The 24,355-nt window shown below is 43.5% G+C and overlaps 3 protein-coding genes across 3 annotated transcripts in view; 1 reads left to right on the top strand and 2 right to left on the bottom strand.

The window, feature by feature from the left end:
- Nucleotides 1-24,355, bottom strand: part of lhfpl3 (LHFPL tetraspan subfamily member 3) — a 244,381-nt gene that overhangs the window by 152,997 nt on the left and 67,029 nt on the right. The gene's annotated exons all lie outside the window — the stretch shown is intronic.
- On the top strand, nt 1,210-20,368 carry kdm7aa (lysine (K)-specific demethylase 7Aa). The gene is made up of 18 exons (XM_084039212.1): nt 1,210-1,348; nt 8,826-8,911; nt 9,268-9,385; nt 9,625-9,785; nt 12,064-12,205; nt 12,496-12,682; nt 13,044-13,206; nt 15,003-15,090; nt 15,219-15,325; nt 15,649-15,740; nt 15,938-16,024; nt 16,228-16,479; nt 16,593-16,714; nt 16,948-17,096; nt 17,209-17,303; nt 17,703-17,890; nt 18,012-18,391; nt 18,710-20,368. Exons 1-18 carry the CDS (start codon nt 1,251-1,253, stop codon nt 18,796-18,798), a joined length of 2,604 nt encoding a protein of 867 aa, XP_083895338.1. The 5' UTR covers nt 1,210-1,250; the 3' UTR covers nt 18,799-20,368.
- On the bottom strand, nt 20,939-22,932 carry ndufb2 (NADH:ubiquinone oxidoreductase subunit B2). Its single transcript, XM_084039213.1, has 4 exons — nt 22,727-22,932; nt 22,402-22,546; nt 21,996-22,071; nt 20,939-21,451 (listed from the first exon to the last, which is right to left on the bottom strand). Exons 1-3 carry the CDS (start codon nt 22,810-22,812, stop codon nt 21,997-21,999), a joined length of 306 nt encoding a protein of 101 aa, XP_083895339.1. The 5' UTR covers nt 22,813-22,932; the 3' UTR covers nt 20,939-21,451; nt 21,996.

A 24,355-nucleotide genomic window follows, 5' to 3' on the forward strand; every position in this document is an offset into this window, starting at 1 on the left:
GGAGAAATTGTCTCTAGCCGTTCTTCAGCAACGACACTAAGCGCTGACCTCCACTTAGGAGGGATAATGAACTTCCAGGAGGAGTGGTGGACCTGCACACCAGACATGAAGTTGCACTGACAAGAGAGAAAACCTAATGTGATAACGATCTATTCTACGACATCCAACCGGTGCAGTCTGCAGTATTATCAGCCTGAGGACAAAGGAAGGGGTGATGTGTTTACATCTTGCTGCTGGCTGAGAATTCACCAAAGGGAAAAAGAAAAAACCCAACTCAACTGAGTTGAACTGCATGAATCACATATGTCTCCTGTGCAGTGAGGGCTCACGGCTCTCTGCATCCACTGAGCCTGCTTGCCTATGCAGAGCGGCACAGATGGGCGTGTGGGGGGATGGGTGCTGTCAGCTTCCAGATCAAGCTGTGGGTCGGTGGTCCCATTGCTATTCACCACACAGGCACGTAGAGCATGTCAGACACGCTCCATGGAGACATACCAGGGGTGGCTGTTGTGTTTTGGCTGGGCTGGCCTGCAGTGTCGTCTGCCATAGTTTTTTTTTTTAACACTATCAGAGGAACTCACTCTGTGGTGAGGAGAGGAGTGCAGATAAACTCTGCAACTGTGCAAATATTCTGCTGACGGAGCAGTTTTGAATTGGCCGATACAATTATGCTCGTTTGTCTTTGCATCACATCGGTTGCACTTTAAGGTTCCTGACAAGTCGGTGCTGATGCTGCACGTTTGGAAGTAGGTGCTAGTTTCAGTCAGCCGAAACACTTCAACACATGGCTTAACACCATAACCTGTTATGTATGTGTGTGTCCTTAACTGAAGTTACAGCAATATTTAGCTATATTTAGGGTATTGTTTTTTAAAGCTAATTTAAATAATGATAAAGCCTACAATGAGGAATATATCATATATTTACTGAGGCCTATGAGGCTCACCATTTCTTTTATTTAGTCTGAAAATCATCAGATTTGATTCCACATAAATCTAATATTATAACATTGACACAATGCCCAAATTAATACCATTATGTCATCCCTTTGTCGGAGAAAGTTTGTGTCTATTGTTGGTGTGTGCCTCCACAACCAGATGGAAATGAATAATTTGGAAACTGACGTCAGAGGTGGGATTGCCTAGAATGGAGGATCTCGTGGACGCTCGGCTCAGCCGTCGGCTGTTTCCGGACCCTGGGTTAAATCCCCGCCCCGCTCCATTCCTGCGTTGTTTGGGGACAGTAGGAAGATGGCGGCGGCCCCGCTGTACTGTGTCTGCCGGCAGCCCTACGATGTTAGCCGGTTTATGATCGAGTGCGACATCTGTAAAGACTGGTTTCACGGCAGGTACGTGGGTTGCGATGTCGTTTATGGACGTGGCTCGCCAGAAGGGGCAAACACTGGTTGTTTATCAAAGAAAGGCGACGGTTCTCTAAGCGGTGTTGACTGGTAGCTAAGTTAGCTTGCTAACGCTAGCGGTGGGCGACGGGGGTTTTAAACCGTCTATTGACGCGACTTTACCAAGAAAGTGGGGTTCCGTCTTTGGAAATTGCCTTGAATTCTTCTTTTTGTTCTACCAATGAGACTAAAACACACAACATGTACATGGAATATGTCATTTCTACTGATAAATAACGCTATCGGCTCTAGTAGAGCCTACAGCAAATAGTTTTATCTACTAATATGCGGATATATCAGGAATTGCCGAGCTGTGTCAGTCAGCCGCGGTGATCAAACGCTCGGCGGGGTCATCGTGACACAGAAACGGCTGCGTGTCTGCCAGCTCTTTGTTGTCACTTAAGACGCGAGTTAAATGTTGCCTTTACTGTGATTTTTAGCGGATTAAGCTCAATATAAAGTCGTCCTTGTGTGCCGGTGTATGGCTCCAAGATCGCAATCCGGCTCACCAAGTTAGGTCACTCAAGGTAATCGCAACCGCGGCCAACTTCTCAAACGCAGCCTTACTCCAGACTTCCTTTACACAAGCCGCATTTCATAAACGACTTCGGTTTGTTTGGACGCAACGCGAAGCTTATTGTTGTACCTCATTTGTAGCGTTCAGTTTTAAAACGTACACATTTCAAGCCGCGTATGCGTTTTGATGTATTTTCTGTATCAATCATGTGCTTTTGAGGGTTTGCTTTATAAGAAAGCAAAAAGGTAAAGAACAAGGACTTGTTATGGTTGGGCTTTTGATTGACAGCTTGAGAAATTTAAATCCCCCTTTCAGGCAGAGGAGGCACATGGCAGGGGACCCCTAGTGGTGAACAGGGGGATTATTTAAAGGTACCAGGCAGACACATGTCCGTGGACTGCTGTTTTGTCCTATTTTCTCGTTTTTAATGTCCTATCGCCATTGCTGATTACACGTGGACCCGTGGTATTGCAGCTGATTTTAGTGATTCATACTTCGTGGGTGGGTGGGTGGATGTCATAATCAGAATGGGGAATTCATTGTTGTGTAATAAGTACTTTGTGTGTGTGTCTGAGCACATATGGCAGAATTAAAATGTAAGATTGCAGTTATGCATTTCTCTAGTCCACACTTGATGCTGTGAGAAGCACCCTATGCTTTGGGGGTCAAGATGAATCTGTACTTTTTAATGGTGACAAAGTGAGCTTGTTAATTGCAATTTGTATTTAAATAATCCGGTTTAACCCCTTAATCAAGTACTATAAAGCCAGCTGAGGTGATTTTCAGTAAGGAAGCTGGTCTGGACCAGAAAGAAGAGACAGAATTTTGTCATATGAATCAAGAACATGTATCACAATTATGGTCAAATGGCATGTTGTGTGTCAGACTCTGATAACCAGAGAGGCTTGACTTTGTTCAACTTTAAATTTTTATCAATGAGGCCCCAAGTCCCTTGGATGACATACAAAAGTTAGCCATAACCTGTTTTCAGTCCCGTGAATCAGCCTGTGTGGGCACATCTCCACAGCAACTGTTTATGAATACAATAATCTGTTTTTGCTCGTGTCGGAATGACGGAAGCCATTGCGTAACCACATTGAGAGCTCTGCCAAAAAACTTGGCAGCCAGGATTTCTGGCGAATCAGATCCAAAAAAGACTGGCTGTGTGTCATGTGCCAGCAAGAAAAGGAACAAATGTTGGAGCTTCCCCCATTGATGACTAATAAGCAGACACACATACACTGAGCTCCAAAACCAGCCACATTTCCGGCCTCTTTCCCACGAGGCTGGCCAGAAGGAAAGGGATATTCTCTGGCCGCGGACGACGGCATGCCAATAGAGTGACACGGAGAGGAGCTCAGCCTCCCGGTGCCTGTTTGTCAGTTTCCGAGCTGAATTGCTGTTTGTGTTTATGTGGGGGACCATGTCTCGCTGCCCGGGTTTCTGGAGAGTGTCCTGTTTTCCATCACCTGTATCTCAGGTCCCACAGCCTGGGACTTTAACCGGATGAGGACACTGTGTGGTTTATCTGTACTGGGGTTGTGATCAGTGACGTGAACTGGAAAGCCTTGTATGTTATTCTAGATAAGGTGGTCTTAAATGCTTGCAGCCTCGTGTTGATGCACATGGTCCACAGACTCTAGTCTGGAATCACAACATAAATACATTTCCCTTGTCTATCCGGGTCCCATACATGAGACTTTAACTTGCTGACTGAGAGTGGAAGTGTCATAGGTCCCACATTTTCTCTTCCAATTCTGATCATTCATTGATGATATTGAGTATTGATCTCTTTCTTTGCCCCATATTTAAAAACTGTATACCTCATGCTGTATAACTTGTAGTTTTAATGTGTGGTAATGGTATTTTATGTGGATTGGTCTTGTTGTGGCTGATGCCGGATCCACATAAAGGTGTTTATGTGCTGTACATTTTTATACATTGTACAGCAATGGTATATTATTGTTAATTTAATCATTGTGAAATTATAGCATTCTTCATGTTGTGTTGAGAGCCTTGGATCCCCTGATGCAATGCTTCCTAACATTTTTAGGATTAGACATAAGGGGTTTGATATGCCTATGAATCGTAAAACTGATCAACCAAAGACTGATTTGTCTTATTGAAGTTTTATCTGAAAAATGCTTAGAAAATGTATTCTATATTACACAAATATATTAATGATTAAAGAAGTCAAATCTAAAAAAGTTTGTGTAAAATAAATATATTTGGGGTTTTCTTTTGTCTTGGCCCAGATATGTCATAGTTTGAGTACCGTTGCCCTGAAGCACTCCTTTAGACATGTAAAGCCACTGCTAGAGCCTGTGGTTTAGATTACAAATGTTAGTTTGAACCCTGTTATTTACCATTTAGAGCCTCACGTAATTACAAGACCTGCTGCTGTAAATGGACTGTTTCCAGTGTTTTCCGAGATGCCACTTTACTTCAACGATGTGAATGTTGTTGTGCTAGAAATCCTCACCGGGTCACATCAGATCACAGGGTTTGCCCCGCCGTAGGTGTCAGGCACTCCAGTCTGCCCGTCGTCTGGTTTAGGTATGGACGGTGGGGGTGATGATAGACTAGCAGGGCTCAGTGGGACAGAGGGAATGATTGATGGGCGCTCCAGCTAACCAAGTTCAATGCACGATCCGTCAATGTCGCACAGATTGCGAGCACACTAAAGAGAGATGGATAGCGTCTACAGAGTGCCTTTTTAGTGTTTACGCTAAGTGGATGGATGGACAAGATGAAGGATTTTTCTTTTTTTGCGACTGTTGTCCATGAAAGAAATGTTTCAGATCATCTATTTAGATGTCTGATTACTTAATTGGCCAAAGTAAAGAGCAGCCTCATAGCTCCTGTTAAGAGGTTTGTTTACAGTCATTAGCAAGGTGTCTCTGGGGGAAGGGAAACTGCATTACATCCAGTTTGATCAATTTTGATTTGGGGTCAACAGCATTGTGAATTGATTTGCGGTCACATTTAATTATGATATTAAAGATATTGCAGTTCTGTCATAAAATTGAAGACTTGGCTCAAAAATAAGTCCATAAATAGCTTTCCACTTGATTAGCATCTCTGTGCCAAATTGAATACAAAACTGTAAAGTCTGGCTGAAATATAATGTGGACCACTCAGTATGCTGGTTTACTTCTTAGTTATCCCATGTCCAGAACAACTAGCTCATTGTAATTCATAATGTTTTTTCAAAAGTCCTCATCGACAAGTGTAGAGAGAGGTTTGCATGCACAAGACGGTCCATTTTTAGGTGAGTTCAGACCAAGTTTGGCGGCTGGTGTTTTTTTAAGCAGGAGACGGCCACAAGAGAGTGATAACTTTGTGGGTTTTACAGGGGCACTGGGGGCCTTAAGACAACCATGTTGAAGACACGTGTGAAGGTCCAGCCCCAGTTCTTTGAGCCTCGGGGCGACTCAACCTGCACCAAAAACAATTAAGTTGTTAAAACTCCCTGGGGCTCCCCGACGCCCCATAAACAACAAAGTGATCCTCTTCTGTTGTTTACCAGCTCACTACGGTCTCTTTCAAGCTGTAACCATTGCGGGGATGTCTGCATAGCTCGCTAAAATGATTTAACCAATAAGGCCAAAATTATAGAGCTCTATCCATCTGTCAAGGCTCAGTAGCTCTGACCGCCGTCTAAGTCCAGCAGTGTTTATATAAGCTTTGGTTGAGTGCATTCGGCAAAGGGCCGGAGGAGTCAGGTGTTCCTCTGGGGTAGATAAAGATAGCCAGGTGTGTTTAACTGCCCTCATCTCCTCTATCTCTACCACCCATCCATTAGGGATCTGCCAGGTCCCTAATGTAGGCGTGTCGCCGCCCCATGTAGAGCGGTTATTTAGAACTGAAAATAATGGTGATGCCCGCCTCCAGCCTTTGTGTTTCTGCACTGATCATGCAGGACAATGAACCCCTCACAGTGCATGCACTAATGAATAAGCCCTCTCAGTCACACAGGAAGAGGCCCTTGATGAGAGGAAGTGGAGGGAGAGGGGTTGTTGATGGCAGGGGTTTAGCCAAGTACACACATCTCCTCTTATTCAGGAAGGGATGTTTTGCTTGGTAATCTTCTGCAGTGGCGTCACAGAATAACCCTCCAGTCTCCAGTCTGGCAAGATTTAGTTTTTTATCTTTTGTGAGACGTATTGACTGCTGTACTGTCACTCTATCACAATATGCTCTGTTCTCCGACAACATATGATAACACCGTGTCATTAAGTGTTCAGATGACGTCAGTTTAGTTGTTGCCAATCCGATCGCTGCTCTCTGAGTGTATGAGAAACTGAACTGAATAGAACATTCTGCACACTTTGCAATGATGCAATGCATCATCAAGCCTGTGCAAGGCAGGAAATACTTGGCCCTCGCTCCCTTTCAGCTGAGTTTCCCCCTCCTTTTTTTTCACACTCTCTATCTCGAGTCCACACAGTTTCACGAGCTTCGCTGCCTTGTTATGTATTAATCATTACAGGTGACACATAGGCTGAGTCAGGTCAGCGTATGTGGCACAGTGCCCCGATTTCCCACTGTGGTATTACATAAAGGAAAGTACCATGTGAGATGAGGACAAGGTCTCCTCAGCTGAGCTCATGCAGCTCTCACACATCTTAACCTACCCGGGCCCGTCGGCAGAGAGCTGCGTGACTCATGCGTTCCCCCCAGTGAACGGCCACATGTGAGCCAGATTCCTGATGCATGAGCTAGTCCTAATACTACAGCCAAGCACTGCAATGTGTTATTGTTGGTCATCCGTTTGCTCACGTGCAAGAGCAGGAGTACTTCTTATGGGACCAAAATACAGTACGGACATCTCTACAGCTGATTTCTCCCAAACTAGGTACCTCACACCAAAACATACTACGTGTTTTTTTGGGCAATTTCATATATTTGTTTTTTTTCCTATGGCTGTTTGGTGGCTTAATGTAATTGTAACTGTTTTGTAAGTTACTCAGTATGATCTAAATGCATGTTATGACAGAGACGTTGACAATTAAATAAGCTCGTCTCCATTACAGACGCTGTTTTTGCAGCCATTAATGGCACCGGGTTACATGTGTTAAACCGTGTAGAGGCAGCTACTGTTGATATCCTGTTAGTGCACCAGGGGGATTGGGGCCAGCATTCACACGAGCTCACCACTTCCTGATGAGTTAATGGCCCTCTGCTTGATTTCCTTTACAGTTTCCTGTAATTTTTCTTAGATCAAAGCTGATAGAAGACTGTGGTCAGCTCCATTCCCCCTGCAGGTTTCTGATCAGGCTAGCAGTATGTGATCATTCTGAATGTGCGTCCTAGCTGGCTTCCATCCAAACATCTACATTTTATTGTGCCGATGTTTGTGCGTAGATATGGGCACTCTGATAAGCGTTTGAGCAAAGAACTGTCCATGGATTGCAGCAAGAGCATTGTAAACGTTTATTTCCAGGTCAGGCGAGGACATGAAATAAATATGTTTTATGAGCTCAACATGAGCTCATAAAACATATTTATTGTCTTCAGATCTCCAGAATCACTTTCAAATGACAAGCACAATGGTAGCCTGTTATGTACAGAGGTTCCTTTGTGTCTCCCTCACATCACTTAAACATAAAAATGTCTGGTGCACATGTGCTTGAGGACTCTCAATAGCCATTGGTGTCTCTTCAAACTGAATGGCAACTTGGTTGCTGTTCATGCTGCTCAGGAATGGGGTTTTGGTATGCAAGAGAGGAATTCATGTGTGTTGGTTCCTGTGGTTTGGCTGCTGCCGGACAGTCGGAGGTAGTGATATGAGTGACACTGCAGATCCATGGGAGGAAAAACGCAAAGCCACAACAAAACGCACTGTTTATACAAGCCGTTGATGACCAAGGTTTTGACCTTATTTTGTGTTTGCGGAGGAAAGAAAAAAAACTCCCATTATTCCAACTTGAGTGTTCACGCTTATTCTGTGATGGTTACCACGACTGCAATTTTACTCGTATTGCTACTGCAACATTTGCGATATCCAACGCAATGATTATATTTACAGAATTAAATCTAATTTTAATAGAAAAAACATATATTATTTATTTTTAACTTAGTGTAATAGTAATAGTGTTCATTTTAGATTTCTTTGTTGTAAATGCTGTGGGGGTTTTGCAGCCGTTTCACCACCACGTTGTTGACAATTCTTGTGGCCAGATATCTTTTGACTTTTTCCGACTTGTCTGTTAAAAAATAATGGTCTTAATGATATGTGAATGTGGCATTAACCAGGGCCATGACCCTAACCTTATTGTTGTCCGAAGGCTTTTGAAATGTGCTTCAAGTTTCCTGCTTCTGTCTTCTGTGAGGCTGCAATTGTAGAACATGTGTTGGAATTGATCAGAGCAAAGGTTGCGTTCAAGACCCAAACTGTACTTTCTCAGTGTTTGTTTATCCCAAATCTGTAACCTCTGACATCTCACACACAACGTCCGTTTGACATTAGCTTGCGTGTCAACTTTTCCAGGTCAGGCAAAGAACTCGATGCTCCCCACAAATTTAGCCAGCACAACAAATCAGGCTTTATGGGCAGGATTATTTTCGACATTTGACACCAAGTAAACTCTGGTGCAGTTGATAACGACCTACTTTTACAACATTCCATTGTCTTTTTATGGAAGCAAACTGCCCTGCAACTACCAAACATGAGCATCCCCATGGCCTGGGTATTTAACCCTTTTTTGGGGGGTTTTATAGGTTAAAAAGCTTAGCAATTAATCGAAAATAATCTGCAGGCAATTATGCTAATTCTTTGATGTCGTCCAACTGTAAAACAAAAACAAAGTCTCAAAAATGTCCCACGAGGTAGGGATGCAAGGACACATCCTGAAACTTGTTTAAACGTATTGGAAGAACATGTTCTAACTGCCTGTCCGTTTCCAGCTGTGTGCAGGTAGAAGAGCATCATGCTGTGGATATCGACGTTTACCACTGTCCCAACTGTGATGTTGTACACGGACCCTCCCTGAGTGAGTACTGCTATTTGTCATTACTGGCATGATTCCTTTGCTATCTGTCTGTATCTCATTCATCACAACTGTCGCCTGATCCTCTGCCTTACATGTACATGTCATTTCCCTGGTCACAGGGACACTGCAGTGTTACACAGGTCAACATTTTTTTTTGCAGGTGTGGGCTCAACCTAGGACAGCTCAAAGAGCAGACATTAACATGCTAATTTAATTGGTGTTTAAGGTGTTTTTTTAAGTGGTGATGTGCGTAATTTACCACTTTGTCGGGAGAACAAGCCTCAAGATGGCAAATAGCGTGATGAAGTTAGAACAAAACAACCTCCATCAGCCTTGGTTGTCTCTGTTTGTTGCAGTGAAAAGACGCGTCAACGGTCACAGGCACGACTACACAGAGCCAGATGATGGGTCGAAACCAGTGCAGGCTGGCACCCCGGTGTTTGTCAAGGAGCTCCAGAACCGGACCTTTGCCAGGTATCAAGTTAGACACATGCAAATGTATAATTGCGTCACCTGTCAACCCACCCGCCAAGGGTCAAGCATTATTCATATTTGTTTAACAAGATAAAAATGTCCTCATAAAGCTGGTTTTATAATTGAAGCTAATGGCATAAATATATAGACGTGATCTTAATACAAAGATCACAGTTCTTGCAGTCGCCACATGGTGTAAATAGGTCAAGTTTACTGAACACGTCATGATCTTGTTTCAGCGGTGAAGAGATCATGATGCAGATGAAGGGGGAGCACGTGACGACCAGGTACCTGGAGAGACACGGCTTCAACTATCCCATGGCGGTCACAGAGATGGAGGGATTGGGACTCAAACTCCCAGTCCCTACTTTCTCTGTCAAAGACGTGGAGCAGTATGTGGGTAAGGACACCTCCATGATGAACAGCCTCTATTCTGCCGTGTTAAATACATGCCGTCATATCGGATCTCAAAAACGCACTTGTGTTTATCCTTTGGGAAGGTTGTGGGAATACACAGTCGCCTCACTCCGTTTAAAAGCTAATGAAACCACCCAACGTCAGCCTGCTAAGTGGCCAATGCTGAGCGGGCGCCATCTGTGTGTCAATAAGAACAGGTTTCTAGGTTCATGGGGTTTTAACCCACTTATCGGGCATCAGGCGATGGCTGAATGAGTTCTAAATGAGTAATGGCTAAGCTTTCCTTACCCTCTCTCTGACACTACGATTCCTTATTGAGACGGCCTGCCACTTCCCAGCTCCTGTTACAAGCCCATTACCAAGCCCACTGGTGTTTTTATCATTAAGTTCAGATTACAGACTCCCCCTTTCTCTCTCCCGCTCTCCCCCATGCCCTTTTGAGCAGTAAGCCAAGGCACAGGTGTTGTGACCAGGGACTGAGTGTTGGGTTACATTTCCTACAGTTGGAAGACAATGGGACAACGGGAGTGAAGGCTGGTGTCTTCTTTGTGTCACTAGGGTCTAAACGGTTGTGTAGCCAAAATAGTGCGTTGTGAATAATTGGGGCCCAGTGGTAGAGCATTGATGAATGGTCAGTGGAAGTCTTATGATGGATCAAAACGATTGATCAATAACGGAGGGTTTATTGTAAAATATGTCAAATTTGGGGCATGCTGGCTCCACATACCATATAACTGCCACATCACTGCTTCAGGTCAGGTCAAGCGACCTTTGTCTATTTTCTCAGATTTTCTGCATCTCTACCGTAGCGGGTAAAATAAAAATGCTACTTTATTATCTGCATTACAGCAGCAAGCTGCTATGTTATATTTTCTTTATCTCCCAGAAATCTACTCTCCGTCTGCAATGAGCCGATACTGCTCAGGGCAAAACCAACTTCCAATTTCCATAGTCTGCATCAGCCTCTGCCCCGATCTGTGCAGCTGACTTAATGTTTGTCCAGTGTAGAAGATTTAAGTGTTGGTTTGACCCCGAGCAGATACTTTATCATTTCAGACAGACAGTACACGTCTGTGGGATGGAGAACCGAAACTACCATTTGACTGCAGTATTACGCTTAAGGAACGACGCTCTTACTCTGCTATATTGCTTATATTACTAAAGCTATTTTGATAGTAAAGAGCTTAAAACTGCAGTGTAGCATTGATTGATAATTGTCACCACACTGCTGTATACATTCATGACTAATGAGAAAAACATCAATCTTAAACTGATTTTGCATGCATTTAGAAAACATTTTCTGTTGACAGACATATTTGCAATAATTAAGTTGATTAATGACCACTGTAACATTACTGGGTGTTGTCGTACATATTTTGGATTTACAGTGGGTAGCTCAGTTGTGTCTTGGTTCCTGTGGTGCTCTTTCAGTCGGGGTGTTCATTTTGTAAAGCTGGTGTTTGAGCTTGTGTTGTGTAGTTTCCAGGCAGCTTTGTCTCTCACTGTGTGACTGACTGCCTTTACTCCAGCTGTTCTCCGTCATCAGATGCTGGCCAGCTGGGTCTCAGAGGTGTCTGTGAGTGCGCATGTGTGTGTGTGTGTGTGTGTGTGCTTGTGGGAGGGAAAGAGAGGCAAAATGTGCAAAGGGGTAATAAAAAAGGTGAGTAGGAGGGGTGTGGGGGAAAATACAACAACCAGCTGTCTTGCTTCATTCACTTCACCCCGGTCCTACTTCCGGCCCTATGTGTCACCCGAGTGTGATTTGTAGCGTCCCAACTGTTAGCTGTGTTCTACGAGTTTCAGCTTCTTTTTTCTTTCTCCTTTCAAGTTGCTGTTGTCTGTCTCATACGCTTAAACACACACATGAAGCCTATGCACACGGACTTTCTCACATCTATACGCGTATTTCCCTCCACGCTCAAGGTCTCCCACGCACACAGGCACTAAGCGCAGCAGCCCTCTCACCTCCACCCACTCCTCCTCCTCCTCCTCTGGGACTGGTGGTCTGGACAGATTGACAGATTGTCTCGCTTGCCTCCCTGTGCAACCCCTCCCCACACTGTCATATTGGTGCCAGTTTCCCTCAGGGCTGAAACTCTCAAAGCACACGGAGATGCCAGCAGGCCGGCGACCCCAGTGAACCCGACGCCCACTCAGCGGCCAATTAAAAAAGTTGAAGATATTTGTCATTCAGGAGTCACTGACTCCAGAACTCCTCCATCTGATATTATGTGAACTAAACGATACTTATTCTCATCTAGGTGGCGACAAGGTCATAGATGTGATAGATGTGGCACGGCAGGCAGACAGCAAGATGAAGCTCAGCGAGTTCATCCAGTATTTCACCAACCCTCATCGACCAAAGGTCCTCAACCTCATCAGCCTGGAGTTCTCCGACACCAAGTAAGCTGCGCTCCTGTCTGTTCGCTCTGTTGGCTAAAAGAAGAGCTTCAGTAAGCACAGATTCCTTATAAACACTGGCAGTACAAGTTAGTTATGTCACGATTCAGAAATCGCTTATATAAACTAGCAAACACCAATATGACATCGGCAGAACAAGCTTGAACGTCCTGCTCAAATATGCTTGGATGTCTACTTGATTTATTTAGTTTTAGAATATCAATACAAACAAATTGCATCAAAGTCTCACCTTTTCTTTCTGTCACTTTTGCCTCTTCCTACCACCCACTAAGGATGTCAGAGTTGGTGCAGGTTCCTGACGTGGCTCAGAAGATGTCCTGGGTGGAGAACTACTGGCCGGACGACTCGTTCTTCCCTAAACCCTTTGTCCAGAAGTACTGCCTTATGGGGGTCAAGGACAGCTACACAGATTTCCACATAGACTTCGGAGGCACTTCTGTCTGGTACCATGTTCTCTGGGTGAGTGTTTGCATGCAAAAGAGCAGAATTTATTTAGAAGTCAAGCAAGAGTTGCTGACATATTCCAGGCCAAATAAACTACTCGTTTGTTGTTTTAATCCAAGACCATTCTGCCCTGTCATTTGTCAAGCTCAGTTGACTTTTAGTGTGTTTGTATATATACACACTGGGGTATTTAGAACAGGCAGCCACATCTGATAGACCAACACCGGCTGAAAGGTCACCCCGCTTCTAACATCTCATCTATTCATCAAGCAGCTCTGGGTGCAGCACTGCTGTGCCTATATTGATGACGTCACCCTCAATCTCAAAGTGTCATTTAAGTAATGCTACTATGAACTCCTCTTTGTCCGCTTTGCAGGGCGAGAAGATCTTCTACTTGATCAAGCCCACGGCCGCCAACCTTGCACTATATGAGGCATGGAGCTCCTCGCCCAATCAGAGTGAAGTGTTCTTTGGGGACAAAGTGGAGAAGTGCTACAAGTGTGTTGTGCCCCAAGGAACAACCCTGCTCATCCCTACAGGTCTGTGTTGATGTGTGTGCTTCTGGGACGTTTCTATGAGTGTTTTTATGTCACGCAGATAATCATCATAGTCAAAGGAGGTTTAGTGCTTTCACCTGTAGTTTGGTGACCAACAGCAGGTCATAAAGTGCCTCTTAAGGCTCTATTTGTGTTCTCCAGTGTCACAGACTAGGCCAGAATGACTTTCAGCAGTATTAGTAGAAGGCTGCAAATCAACCGTATGTTATGAAAAACAACAAACAGACAAGAGTTAAGAGGCAGAATGAAAAAGAGTCTACTTGTACAGCAATGTTAGGCAAATGTACTTGTGTAAATAAACGGCATCAATAAAATAAATACAAAGCAATCTAAAAACACACACTTGCATAGGGTTTAAAAGAATAAAATAACGACGCAAAGTATTGTCATTCAAATAGGATGTAAACCAGTTTAGACGTGCCAAGTCCAACCCAGTTTTCCTGTCCGTCTTGTTGACCCTGTTGAAAGCAGCACTGAGATGTAATAAGGCAATGACTGACATGGTGTAATAGTTATTTAGCCGTTAAATTAACGCGAAAATCACAGATCTACAATCACAACATCCTGGTGTTGGTCTGTTGGCTTTCAGACCACAAACAAACAGTACCAGAGTCTGCTTGGAAACGGTGTTTCAGTCCTGATTGTTTGGTCTGTGCCCGGGTTTGACTGACAGCTTTCTAACTTGATAAAATCAAAGAGGGTTATGTGTGAAAGCAGCCTGAGAGTCTCCAGGCAAACTAACTTTCAGACACATTAGTGCCACTCATCGCTGCGTGTCTATGATTGTAGCTGGTGCCTGACTATCTCATCTCCACCCAGCTGATCTGTTTGTCTTTTCACGTGTATTCAAAAGTTAAAATAATCATGCTTCCCATGGCTGCTGCCAGGAAAATACAGGCTTTTTGAAGGTCCGCTGTCATTGCCAAGGGGAAATAACAGAGAGGGAATGTCTTCCTGAGCAACAACCCAAACGGTTCTTAATGATCATAATTGCAATGGAAAACTGAAGGAAAACAGTGCTGTTATGTAATATGATGAAAGTAGTGATACTGCTGTCAGCTCTGCACGTGACTTCTTACATTTCTTGAACTAGCAGTGCGGTTGTTAATCAGAAGTTTTATTTATAGGCGAGAAGATGTTTGTGTTCCATTCACCTAAGGTGACGCTCATGTCTCCAGTCAAACAATTATCCATCCATCAGTGTCTCAATAGACTTTTTAAAGCCGGTAGAGTTCCTTAGCGCTCCCCGTGCACCCAAACGGACAAAGCTCATTCAGCCTGTCAACTGCTGGATGTCCTCAATCATTCCTGCAGCCATGCTTTCTCAGCAGCCTGAAGGAGCATTGTGCGGGGAGCTTTTGGCAGCGAGGGTGTGGAGAGGTGGGAATTAAGTGGGGGTCAGAGAGCACAGTAGGTCAGTCAACCAGTGCATTATCAGGCCTGTCTATCAGCCTTACACCAACCCCCAGACGCTGCTTTCTCTCACTTTGTGTTGTATAAAGAGCACTGGTTATCTGAGGGAGAGCCTGTGATTGTAACGGACAACCTTATCTTTATTTTTCTGTCTGTGGGAGGATAAGAAGTTTGTTTTTGTATTCATGTGTACGGGTCGTCTGTGGTCAGGCATATCATTGCTGTACTATCTACATATATTCATGCAGGTCACGATACCTACATGATCAAGGGCCCAGTATTTAGCTGTCCATTTAGTGGTCTTCTCTTTAAGTGCCTTCTGAGGGTGAGTTGTGTAAACATTTGTACTCTGGCGCCCCCTACAGGCTGGATCCATGCTGTTCTCACCGCTCAGGATTGCATGGCATTTGGAGGGAACTTCCTTCACAACCTCAATATTGGCATGCAGCTCAGGTAAACAACTTAATGATAATACAACCATTGGCTTGATTGTGTATATTTCAGATTTAGAAACAAATTTGCTTTGTTGTTAAGCAATTCATCAATAAAAAACTGTTTGTGTTTCATGTGTGGATTTGTAGGTGTTATGAAATGGAGCGTCGTCTGAAAACCCCAGACCTCTTTAAGTTTCCGTACTTCGAGGCCATCTGTTGGTATGTGGCCAAAAACCTCTTGGAAACGCTAAAAGGTGAGAGTCAACCTTTTAATGTGTACAAACCATGGAGATGAGAACAGACAATATTATACGTAAGGTAAAAGTTAAATGTGTTGCATATCAGAGGAAAATACTAACTTGAAGAAGGGTACATTTCTCAATCCATAAAGAAACATTTAACACGTTATACACTTACATATGACACAATTTCCAATTTATGACACAAAATGTGATGTGGATGGTTTTCACACGATGGAGAAGATATGAACATCAACTTGTAAATGTAAAAAATAGTAAAAGTAAAGTTTTCTGTCCGACTTTTACAGATTTAATGCTTTTTTTTCCTCTTCTGTCAGAGCTACGAGAGGACAACTGTCTGCCGCCAACATACCTAGTGGATGGGGTCAAGGCTTTAATCAGTGCACTGAGGACCTGGTTGAAAAGAGAGGTGAGTATCGGACACAGTGTTCTCACGGTCATCTCCGTATATATACCTGACTCTGCCTTAAATACCTATAGTGCTGTTACTGTTAGAGAGGCGTCACCACCGTTTGTTCTTATCTCCTGGATGCACATCGGTGGCCAACAACAGACTTCCTTCTGTTAATTTCTCCTGTCTGAATGTGGTCTGCTGTGACTTTGCAGGTGACTGAGCCCAACAGTGAGGTACCAGACCATATCAGGCCGAACCATCTCATTAAAGAGTTGACCAAGGAAATCCGCTACCTGGAGGTAAGAGGGGACGAGGCAGAACGGATATAGGAGAGGGTTAGACCTTTTAAACTTAATGCAGGTGTTGTTGGCAGCTCTGACGAGAGCTATGGTCCTGAACTGATGCGTTGGTGCTGGGGTTAGATATAAACTGTCACATGCAAACACGTATAACTGACTTTGGTAGAAACTTGACTCCATTATTCTTTTATTTCCATCAACAGGAGGAACCAGTCAGTGGTAGCAAGCCAGTGAAATCTCAGGGAATCGGGTGTGGAGTAGCATCTGGATCAAATGCCTGTCCGGCCACTCGCGCCACACTGGAGAGGCTGTGCCAGGTCAGGCAGGCGAGGAGGGCGGCCAGGCGACTGAGGGAGCAGCAGCGGGAGGCTCCCAAAATGCCCTCCAACCTGGACATTTTAGAGCAGCACACCAGGGAGGTGCTGAGGAGGCTGGAGGTGGGGCCGCTCGAAGAGGTGAGTGGCACTTACTCCCTGTTAAAGGGGATGTAGATGCTCCCCAAGTGTATACGCGTGGACTTGATGTAATAGTCTATTTTCTGACTGAGGCCGGCCTGTTCTTTTTTTAGGATGCGGCGTTCTGTGCCAAGGTTCGTGGGAAGCTCAACAAAGTGTCGACTGCATCAGCAGCTGCAGAGACTTTAGAAGACAACCACCTACGGCTAATGCTGGTCAACGGCAGAATTATCAGGTGAAAAGCTCACTTCTCTTTGGTCAACCCAATTCCTTTTATAAAATACCACCTCATTGCCAAAGGAAAATCTCAGGCACAAACTAAAAGAACTCAAATTCTCGGTTTGATTCAGATCACAATTGACAGATTTGCTGATGTGAGTCTTTCTATTCGACGGTCCAGAATCTCTATACTTTACGGTGACGCTAGATTTGATGTCTCGATTCAAACATGGATCTTTGTGTGTGCAGAGATATGAGGAGGCCAGTCATCAGCCCGGTAAAGACGGAGGGTGAACAGTCCTCTGTTGGCCCGCCAAAGAGTTGTGTGGACGTGAAGTCTGAGAGGACACAGGACAGTCCAGAGCATTACAGCACAGTCGAGAAACCCTACCTCCTCAGTAAGTCGCTGGTGGCTGTTATTATTAATATAATATAATTAAACCCATATTCTGATATTGTAGTATGCATCTTCTCAATGTGCTCAGCTCATGGTGTTGCTGTGTTTCTCAGGTGGGCTGGAGAGGGTGAAAACTGAACTCAGGGAAGAAGTCTCAGGACACTCCAGTGTGTCGGACGTGGATTCAGACAGTGACTCTCCCACAGAGGTAAATAGTGAGCAACTCAATGGCATCCGATGTCTGAACACTGTGATTTCTACACTGAAGCTCAAACCTGTCGAGATGAATTTGGTTGTTTGGAAATGTTTTCTGCATGATCATTATTTGTAGCTTTTCTTCTGCAAAGTCAGTGTCTCTTAAGTCTCTGTTGTAGGATTAATGTTTAATTTGTGCAAAGGTTATGCATTGATTATTTTTGTGTTGGTTTAACAGATTAAATAGTTTACAAGCATGCATTAATATGAAGAAGAGTAGAGGATATTAATGTTAAACATAATTTAAGTTGGAAAGTGATACATTAAATGCTGTGTTTGTAGTCACAGAATCAGACTTTTAATGCTATGATTACTGATGCATCCTTTCTCATTTTTAAATTTGCCAATGTAGCGTAAATCATCGTCGTCGTCGTCATCATCATCATCGTCATCCTCTTCTGACGAGGATTCAGGGAGTTCCCAGGAGGAAGAGGAGGATGAGGAGGAGAGGAGCTCATCTCAGCAGAGAGGCTCAGGGCACACCATAGAGCTGGACCAGTCTGGCCACAAACTCAGGCACAAACACAAACCACTCAAACGGTGAGAAATGCATGCACACATTTTGTAAATGGTCCCGTCATGGCAACCCTCAAAGCTCAAATGTGTATTATTTTTATGAGCACTGGGAGGTAGTAAATAAAGTCCTGTCTGTTTCTTTCAGAGAACGTCCTACCTCACCCAGCACAGAAGAGGCCATTCAGGGGATGCTGTCTATGGCTGGTCTGCTGTGCTCCAAGCCGGAGAAGGTAGCCTCTTCCCAGGAACCGTGGTGGTCCGGCTCCAGCCAGTGCTCGCCGCTAGAGCAGAGGGAGGAGGAGCAGCACCAGCATCGACTGCAGGGGGACAAGAGCCCGATGGACAGCCAGGGCAACAGCAGTGAGGCCTGGGACAATCAGGGGCTGCCCAGCCCTCTCAGCCGAAGCCACGGCAGCAGCCCAGAGGCAAACTACCAATACTGTGACCCCTCAATGTCTCCACCGCTACACCCCTCCAAGAGGCAGGCCCCCAACCCCCCACCTATCAGCAATCAGGCCACAAAAGGTTTGGAAATCACATTTTTACTTATTCACAGCAAAAAGGTGTTACAGAATGATGCATGTGCAGCGTTTGACACTAGAAGGTTAACCCTAACCCTACTGAAGGGGGAAAGTTTCTCTGTGCTCAACACTTGCAGGTATGAGAGCCAATGGTGCTCCAGTAAATTGTGATGGGCATTTTTCACTATTTCATAAATGTACCAAAAATATCTTGACAATGTATAGTCCAAATAATTTTCATTTAGAGTACAAGCATTGAAACATCCTCCTCTCATGCTCGATTCTAATTTTGTTCTTGTTTTGTTTCTTGGTTTTCTTTCAGGCAAGCGGCCCAAAAAAGGAATGGCCACAGCCAAGCAGAGACTGGGGAAGATCCTCAAACTCAACAGACACAACCGTGTCTTTGTGTAACACTCCAAATCTTCCCTGTGCAAAGTGATGCGTGGGGACGTTTTCTTGAATGACAAAAAAAAACAAACAAAGAAAAGAAACATTGGCGTATTTGTTACCGGACACGTTTGTGCTGTAGAAGTGGAGAAGAAGAAAAAACAAACACACTGCCTGGAGACTACCATAACGGAACCAATCTTGACACGTAAAAAACACACTCACTGTGCATGCTTAGGAGACAGGGTATTGGATTTGAAATAAGCAAGTGCACGACTTCACCACAAGCACACTAAGAACAAAACGGCAAGGAGCTACGGGAAGCAGAGAGGAACAAGCATGTTATGGAATTTTCTGCCGCAAGAAAAGTGTGGACTGAAGCTCCGGCGGGCATTCAGATGGACAAAGGAGACGGAGGAGGTTTACCAAACAAACGACAATACTTCTGATGCCAAGGTCATCTACATCATATTAAATTTCCTCTCTGCTGAACGCACCCCCACTCTGCACAACCTTCACTTGCTTCATGGCTACCTGCGACGGACTCAACAGGACGGAGGAGCAGATGAAACGGAGCTGGATGTCTCTAGCAGGGTCTTTTGTTCCCACTGGCTCTGAGGGGAAACGAGGTGCTAAGGAACTGAACATTTTCTAAATGGTGCTTATTGTTTGTACTTTTCTCCACTCATGCTCGTCCCTTCTAGCCCTCACCTCCCTCCCTGAAACTCCCCCTTTTATCTCAATCACACCAGCAATAATGACTTTGAGGAGAGAGGAAAGAGTGAGAGGCAGCACTTTGGTGCATTCTTCCCCGATTTGTAGAAAAAAATCTAAATATGTGCATTACAGACTTGCACAATTTAGTGCAAAATAAACTCTCAAATCTGCACTATGTTTGATAATTAGAGGGGTGTTTCTGAGCGACTTTGGCTAAGGACTAACCGCCCAAAGTGCTGCCTCTCTGAATTTGTTTAAAATAGGAATTACAAGTCATTAGTCTCAGTCTAAAAACCTGAAGAATGACTTGCATGATATCCTGCTTAATTTATTTGTCGTTTTAACTATGTTGTTTTTTATGTTATTTTTATGGATTCTGAATGATGTATTTATTAATTGAGAGAGATAATGATTTTATTATATTTTGACCCAAAAGCCTCAGCTATTGAGGCATTTTTTTCCTTTTTATAGGGTTAATATTTCTCTTTTTTTGTTATCTTTAACACATGCGTTTTGTAAATGTGGATGTTTTAGAGTTCATGTGATCATCATTTGTTGAGTAGCAATTTACCTTCAAATATTTTCTTATCTTCTATTCTGTAACTCTTTACTTCCCCTGTCACCCAGTTGAATATCGTTGATTCTAGTCCATTCTGGTTTCCTCTTTGCGAATAGAAACTAGGATTGGTTGAGAAATGTCAACTTCCATATCTACACCTGAGCTTTTTTCCCCCCCAACTAGTGCCAGTTATCATTTAGCAAAAAAAACACAACCCACAAGTATTCTGAGCCACTGTGGTCGATCCAAAGTAGTCGATGCTTTCAGAAGAAGTGAACGTTTGTGGAACTTCTATAGGATGATTGAGGTTTAACCTTTTTTTAAGAAAAAAAACAGTGCTGATGTGAGATGTGTGTTTTGCTCGGGGTGCGCAGTTCTTCACTCTCAGGGAATGATGCCATGGACATAACCTTCGATTAACCACCAGCCACGTCATGGATGCAGACAGGATGTTCTCAGCACCCGCTCAAGACTTTAAACTCCTGCTTTGGAGTTGCTGAGGTTTGTTTGTGTTGTTTCTTTTCTTCCATTGCTCATAAAAATAATGTCATGGCTGTGGTTTTCAAGTTGTAATAAGCTGTGCTTCAACCAGTCAGTCATTGTAGCTGTAGGCTAACTTTTACAACTTCTGTTAACATGAATTTGGTATTGTCCCCCTACTGCTTCTTAACACACCTTCAGCTCAGTGTTATAGAGAAAACACCCTTGTAAGGTTGACGAACAGTCATTACACACAGGCTTGCTGTTGCCAAGCAGACTCCAAAAGACTTTGAAAGCTTTGCTCAGGTTGACTTGTAGTGCACATGACCTGTGAGTGACTGTGTGATCAATCATCGAGCCCTGATCAGGTGTTTCACATAGTCCAACACAAAGAACCAACTTTAAAAAAAAAAAAAGAAGTGTTAATCACATTGCCAGACTAATTTCCTCCTTTTTTCTTACACTACACTTTAACCTTTTTGAACTTTTTGCATGTCAAGTCATTGAAAACACAAGCTGGCCCGCAGGCAGGGTTTGTTATAAGCTGTAGTATTCATCGTACAGAATCTGTCCCTTTTTGCTTTTATATGCAGCTCTCTTGGCATTTGTGTTCTGTGCGTTGGTTCTTGCAATGTTTTTTTTCCCAGATTTTGATGGCTTATGATTTAAAATATACAAACACTGGCTAACTGTGACACTGTTAATGCGTTACATTTTGTTTCTGCATTTCAAAAATTGCGTGTAAATAAAACTAATGAAATAACATGGTTGTCAAGCCCAGATATTACTACCATTTACATAAAGACAACAGTTTAACATATTTAAAGATAGTTTTATTAGTCTATGTACAACACTGACTTTCAGAATATCCTGAAGATTTCCACAAAGACTTGTTCACCAGCTTGAATCCCTCATTGTGATCTAGACAAAAAGAGACAAAAAGACAATGTTTACAACAATGGACAAAACCGTCCTGCCACAAATCCCCCTTCATGAACGTTATAATGTTCAGGGTTTTTTTTTTGTCGATTTAGCTTTCCTATCTTTTGGATGCCGTAGTTAGCAGGGATATTGAACTGTAATACAATATAAAAGGGAGGAATTTCAATGACCAAAAGGCACCAATTTTTTTTTAAAGTTAGATTTGAAAGTGCCGTTTTCTCACCATTACTCGTACAATCAACTCAAAAGATTTCTGAGTGCAATATTTCTGTCAAAGTGTTTATCTAGCAAGTTGTCATTGCATTTTTAAAACCCCAATATATTATGCAGCCCAATAACTCATCTACTCAGAAGTACACAGGCTTGAGTATAAATCTCAAAAAGCAAACTTTTGACAGCATCTGAAAATATGAGTTGGTTGAAGGACCATCCTTTCTTTGGGATTGGATTACATAGTGTCAAAGTAAACATTGTTGTCATTGGTAACCATACTTCATAAAGCAAAGCATATTGAAGAAATTACCTTATTCCTCGTCGTCAGCTGGGATTCCGAGCTCCTCATCGGTCCATTGGGAGGCATCAGGCCAGGGGAAGTGACCCTACAGAAGAGGGAAGAACCTTCATTTAACTTTCCATTTTTAATTAATAGATCATTCCATGTCAGTTTTTAACAGTACCGACAATCCGCCTACTGTTAATTAGCTCCTGTGATTGACAGCAGGCATGGTCTACTTTCTGCTATATATGCTGCAGTATATTTGCCACTGAATTGTAGAAATGTGTATTAGATTGTCCAGAAGTACAGTACTTGAGTAAATGTAACGTTACTGATTTAGTTTCCTCCACTGAGTCCACCTGCAGTACAGTGTCATCACGCTCAGTGCAAATGGCTGTAGGTAGGGTTTACTACAACATGTTCAGTTACTGACCATGACTGCATCAGGGTCGTGCCAGCAGTGCCACAGGATCCAGAACCACATGGCACCGCTGAGGATCTCGGACTCGATTTTCTGTTTCTTCGTCAGCTGTGGATACTGCCTGTACTGTGGCTCAATGTGAGGTCCACCGCTAGCCCTGCAACATTGAGAAAACTCACTCAAAATCAGCAAGTCGACGTTAAATCACGTCGAACATAGAGCAACATTTTAACTAGCGTTTCAAAGTGAGTTCTGAGAACCTAATGTTTAATGTTATCAAGTCGTTTATATAGCTAACGCGGATAGCTAAGATGCTAGCGGGCTCGACGATACTTACTTTCGGGTCGTTATCCTCTGTGTACCGCGTCTAAGGAGCTGAGTTCCTGTCCGGAAGACTCCCAGCGCCCTCCCAAAAGAAGACATGGCTGCCTTCTGAGCTAACACCAGTCTTCCCTTTGGTTATTTGTTAAGATTTGTAAAAAGGTATTGCCCTGCTGGTCGAGAAGTCACCTTCTCCCCTTGTCAATAAATGACCTCCCAACAACGACCGCTGTGATTGGATAGAGAGATCACGTCAGTTGTTCCTCTGTGGTAACTGGTTGACTGGCGGGCATTTTTAAACCACAGCGCCCTCTTCTGGTCTCCGACAGGACTTTCCCTTTAAGTTCGGCGTCAATTATTTGATTATAGTCGTTTTTTCTAATTGTATTTTACGTTTTAAGTGTTTCCATTTTATGCAACATAGATCTGTACACAGACACCATTCAAACACCATATATACTGTACATATCAATATCATACAGTGTACATATGGCTGCATATGTATACAGTAGGCTATAAAGTGTCTTTTTTCGTTTATATATATTTTTTTCATTTATGTTCTTGACTGCAGTACGTTGCTTTATTGTTCATTATTTTTGAATTATTATGCGCACTGAACACCAAGGCAAAATCTTTCTATGTGAATTTGGCAATAAACACCTTAAAGTTAGGACAGACTTAATTGACTAGGCTCCAGATGTAAAAGTTAACATTGAGAGGGACCATTTTTAGCATAATGCATACTTTTAGTTATGATACTTAAATATTGCTGATAACACTAATGAAGTTTTACTAGTCAGGTTTTGCATGCAGGATGAGTGTAGTTTGAGTATTTTCAGTGTGGGATTGCTGGGAACACTTCTTCCACTGCTGAAACATGCCACGTAACGAACGTGACGGTGTTTAACTTATTTAATTCACCGCAAAGAGCACACAAATAGAGCTAAAATGTAATAACAGATGGGGGAAACAATATAATATAAATGTGTCCTGATTGGCCCACTAGATGGGGTCAAAAGCTAAAACTAACTGGTAAGGGGGAACTCAACCGGATGGTGCACTGCTGTTGTGTTTTACATGTCCGTGTATTCCCTTTATGAACAAGGCCGTTTAATGTCGTGAAAAGTGGCAGAGGCATGTTTAGTGCTTGTGTAACCTGGAAGGACACAGATGACGACATAACTCGCACTGTACAATGGCTGGGGTTTGTCTGTCGTCACATTGCCACGGAAAAAAAACGTGACTTTATTCGGGCATTAAGTTAAAACTGAATCATCACAAACAAAGAATGTGAAATAATTTGCACACGGTTCACCTCTCAGGTCTGCCGCCATGGCGAAGAACTAAGCGACGACGCCACTTTCTCGTGATGCGAAACAGGAAATAATAACATTGTAGCGAGAACGCGCACGGCGCCGCCGCCCAAAGAGTGCTCGACCTCGACCCGTACACGAAAAGAAAGAAATCCTCGACGCCATCTTGTTCCCAACCGACAACGTTACGGGGTTTCGTTTAACGACAGGAAGTCGTGTTTATCACCCGACACAAACAGTGAATGTTCCACTTCTTCACGAAACACGTCGAGCCGTCTGCCGGTTACCTACCGGGAAGCCTCTTTACAAATATAAACACAAACGCCGCACTT

This window comes from Eutrigla gurnardus (assembly GCF_963514095.1).
Source record: "Eutrigla gurnardus genome assembly, chromosome: 21".
NCBI classification, from domain to species: Eukaryota; Metazoa; Chordata; class Actinopteri; order Perciformes; family Triglidae; genus Eutrigla; species Eutrigla gurnardus.

Coding starts and splice junctions, on each gene's coding strand:
- kdm7aa (XM_084039212.1), top strand. CDS start 1,251: ATGGCGGCGGCCCCGCTGTACTGTGTCTGCCGGCAGCCCTACGATGTT. Junction 1,349..8,825: donor AAAGACTGGTTTCACGGCAG/GTACGTGGGTTG, acceptor GTCCGTTTCCAG/CTGTGTGCAGGTAGAAGAGC. Junction 16,715..16,947: donor GTCAACGGCAGAATTATCAG/GTGAAAAGCTCA, acceptor TTGTGTGTGCAG/AGATATGAGGAGGCCAGTCA.
- ndufb2 (XM_084039213.1), bottom strand. CDS start 22,812: ATGTCTTCTTTTGGGAGGGCGCTGGGAGTCTTCCGGACAGGAACTCAG. Junction 22,547..22,726: donor CAGAGGATAACGACCCGAAA/GTAAGTATCGTC, acceptor TCAATGTTGCAG/GGCTAGCGGTGGACCTCACA. Junction 22,072..22,401: donor ACGACCCTGATGCAGTCATG/GTCAGTAACTGA, acceptor CCTCTTCTGTAG/GGTCACTTCCCCTGGCCTGA.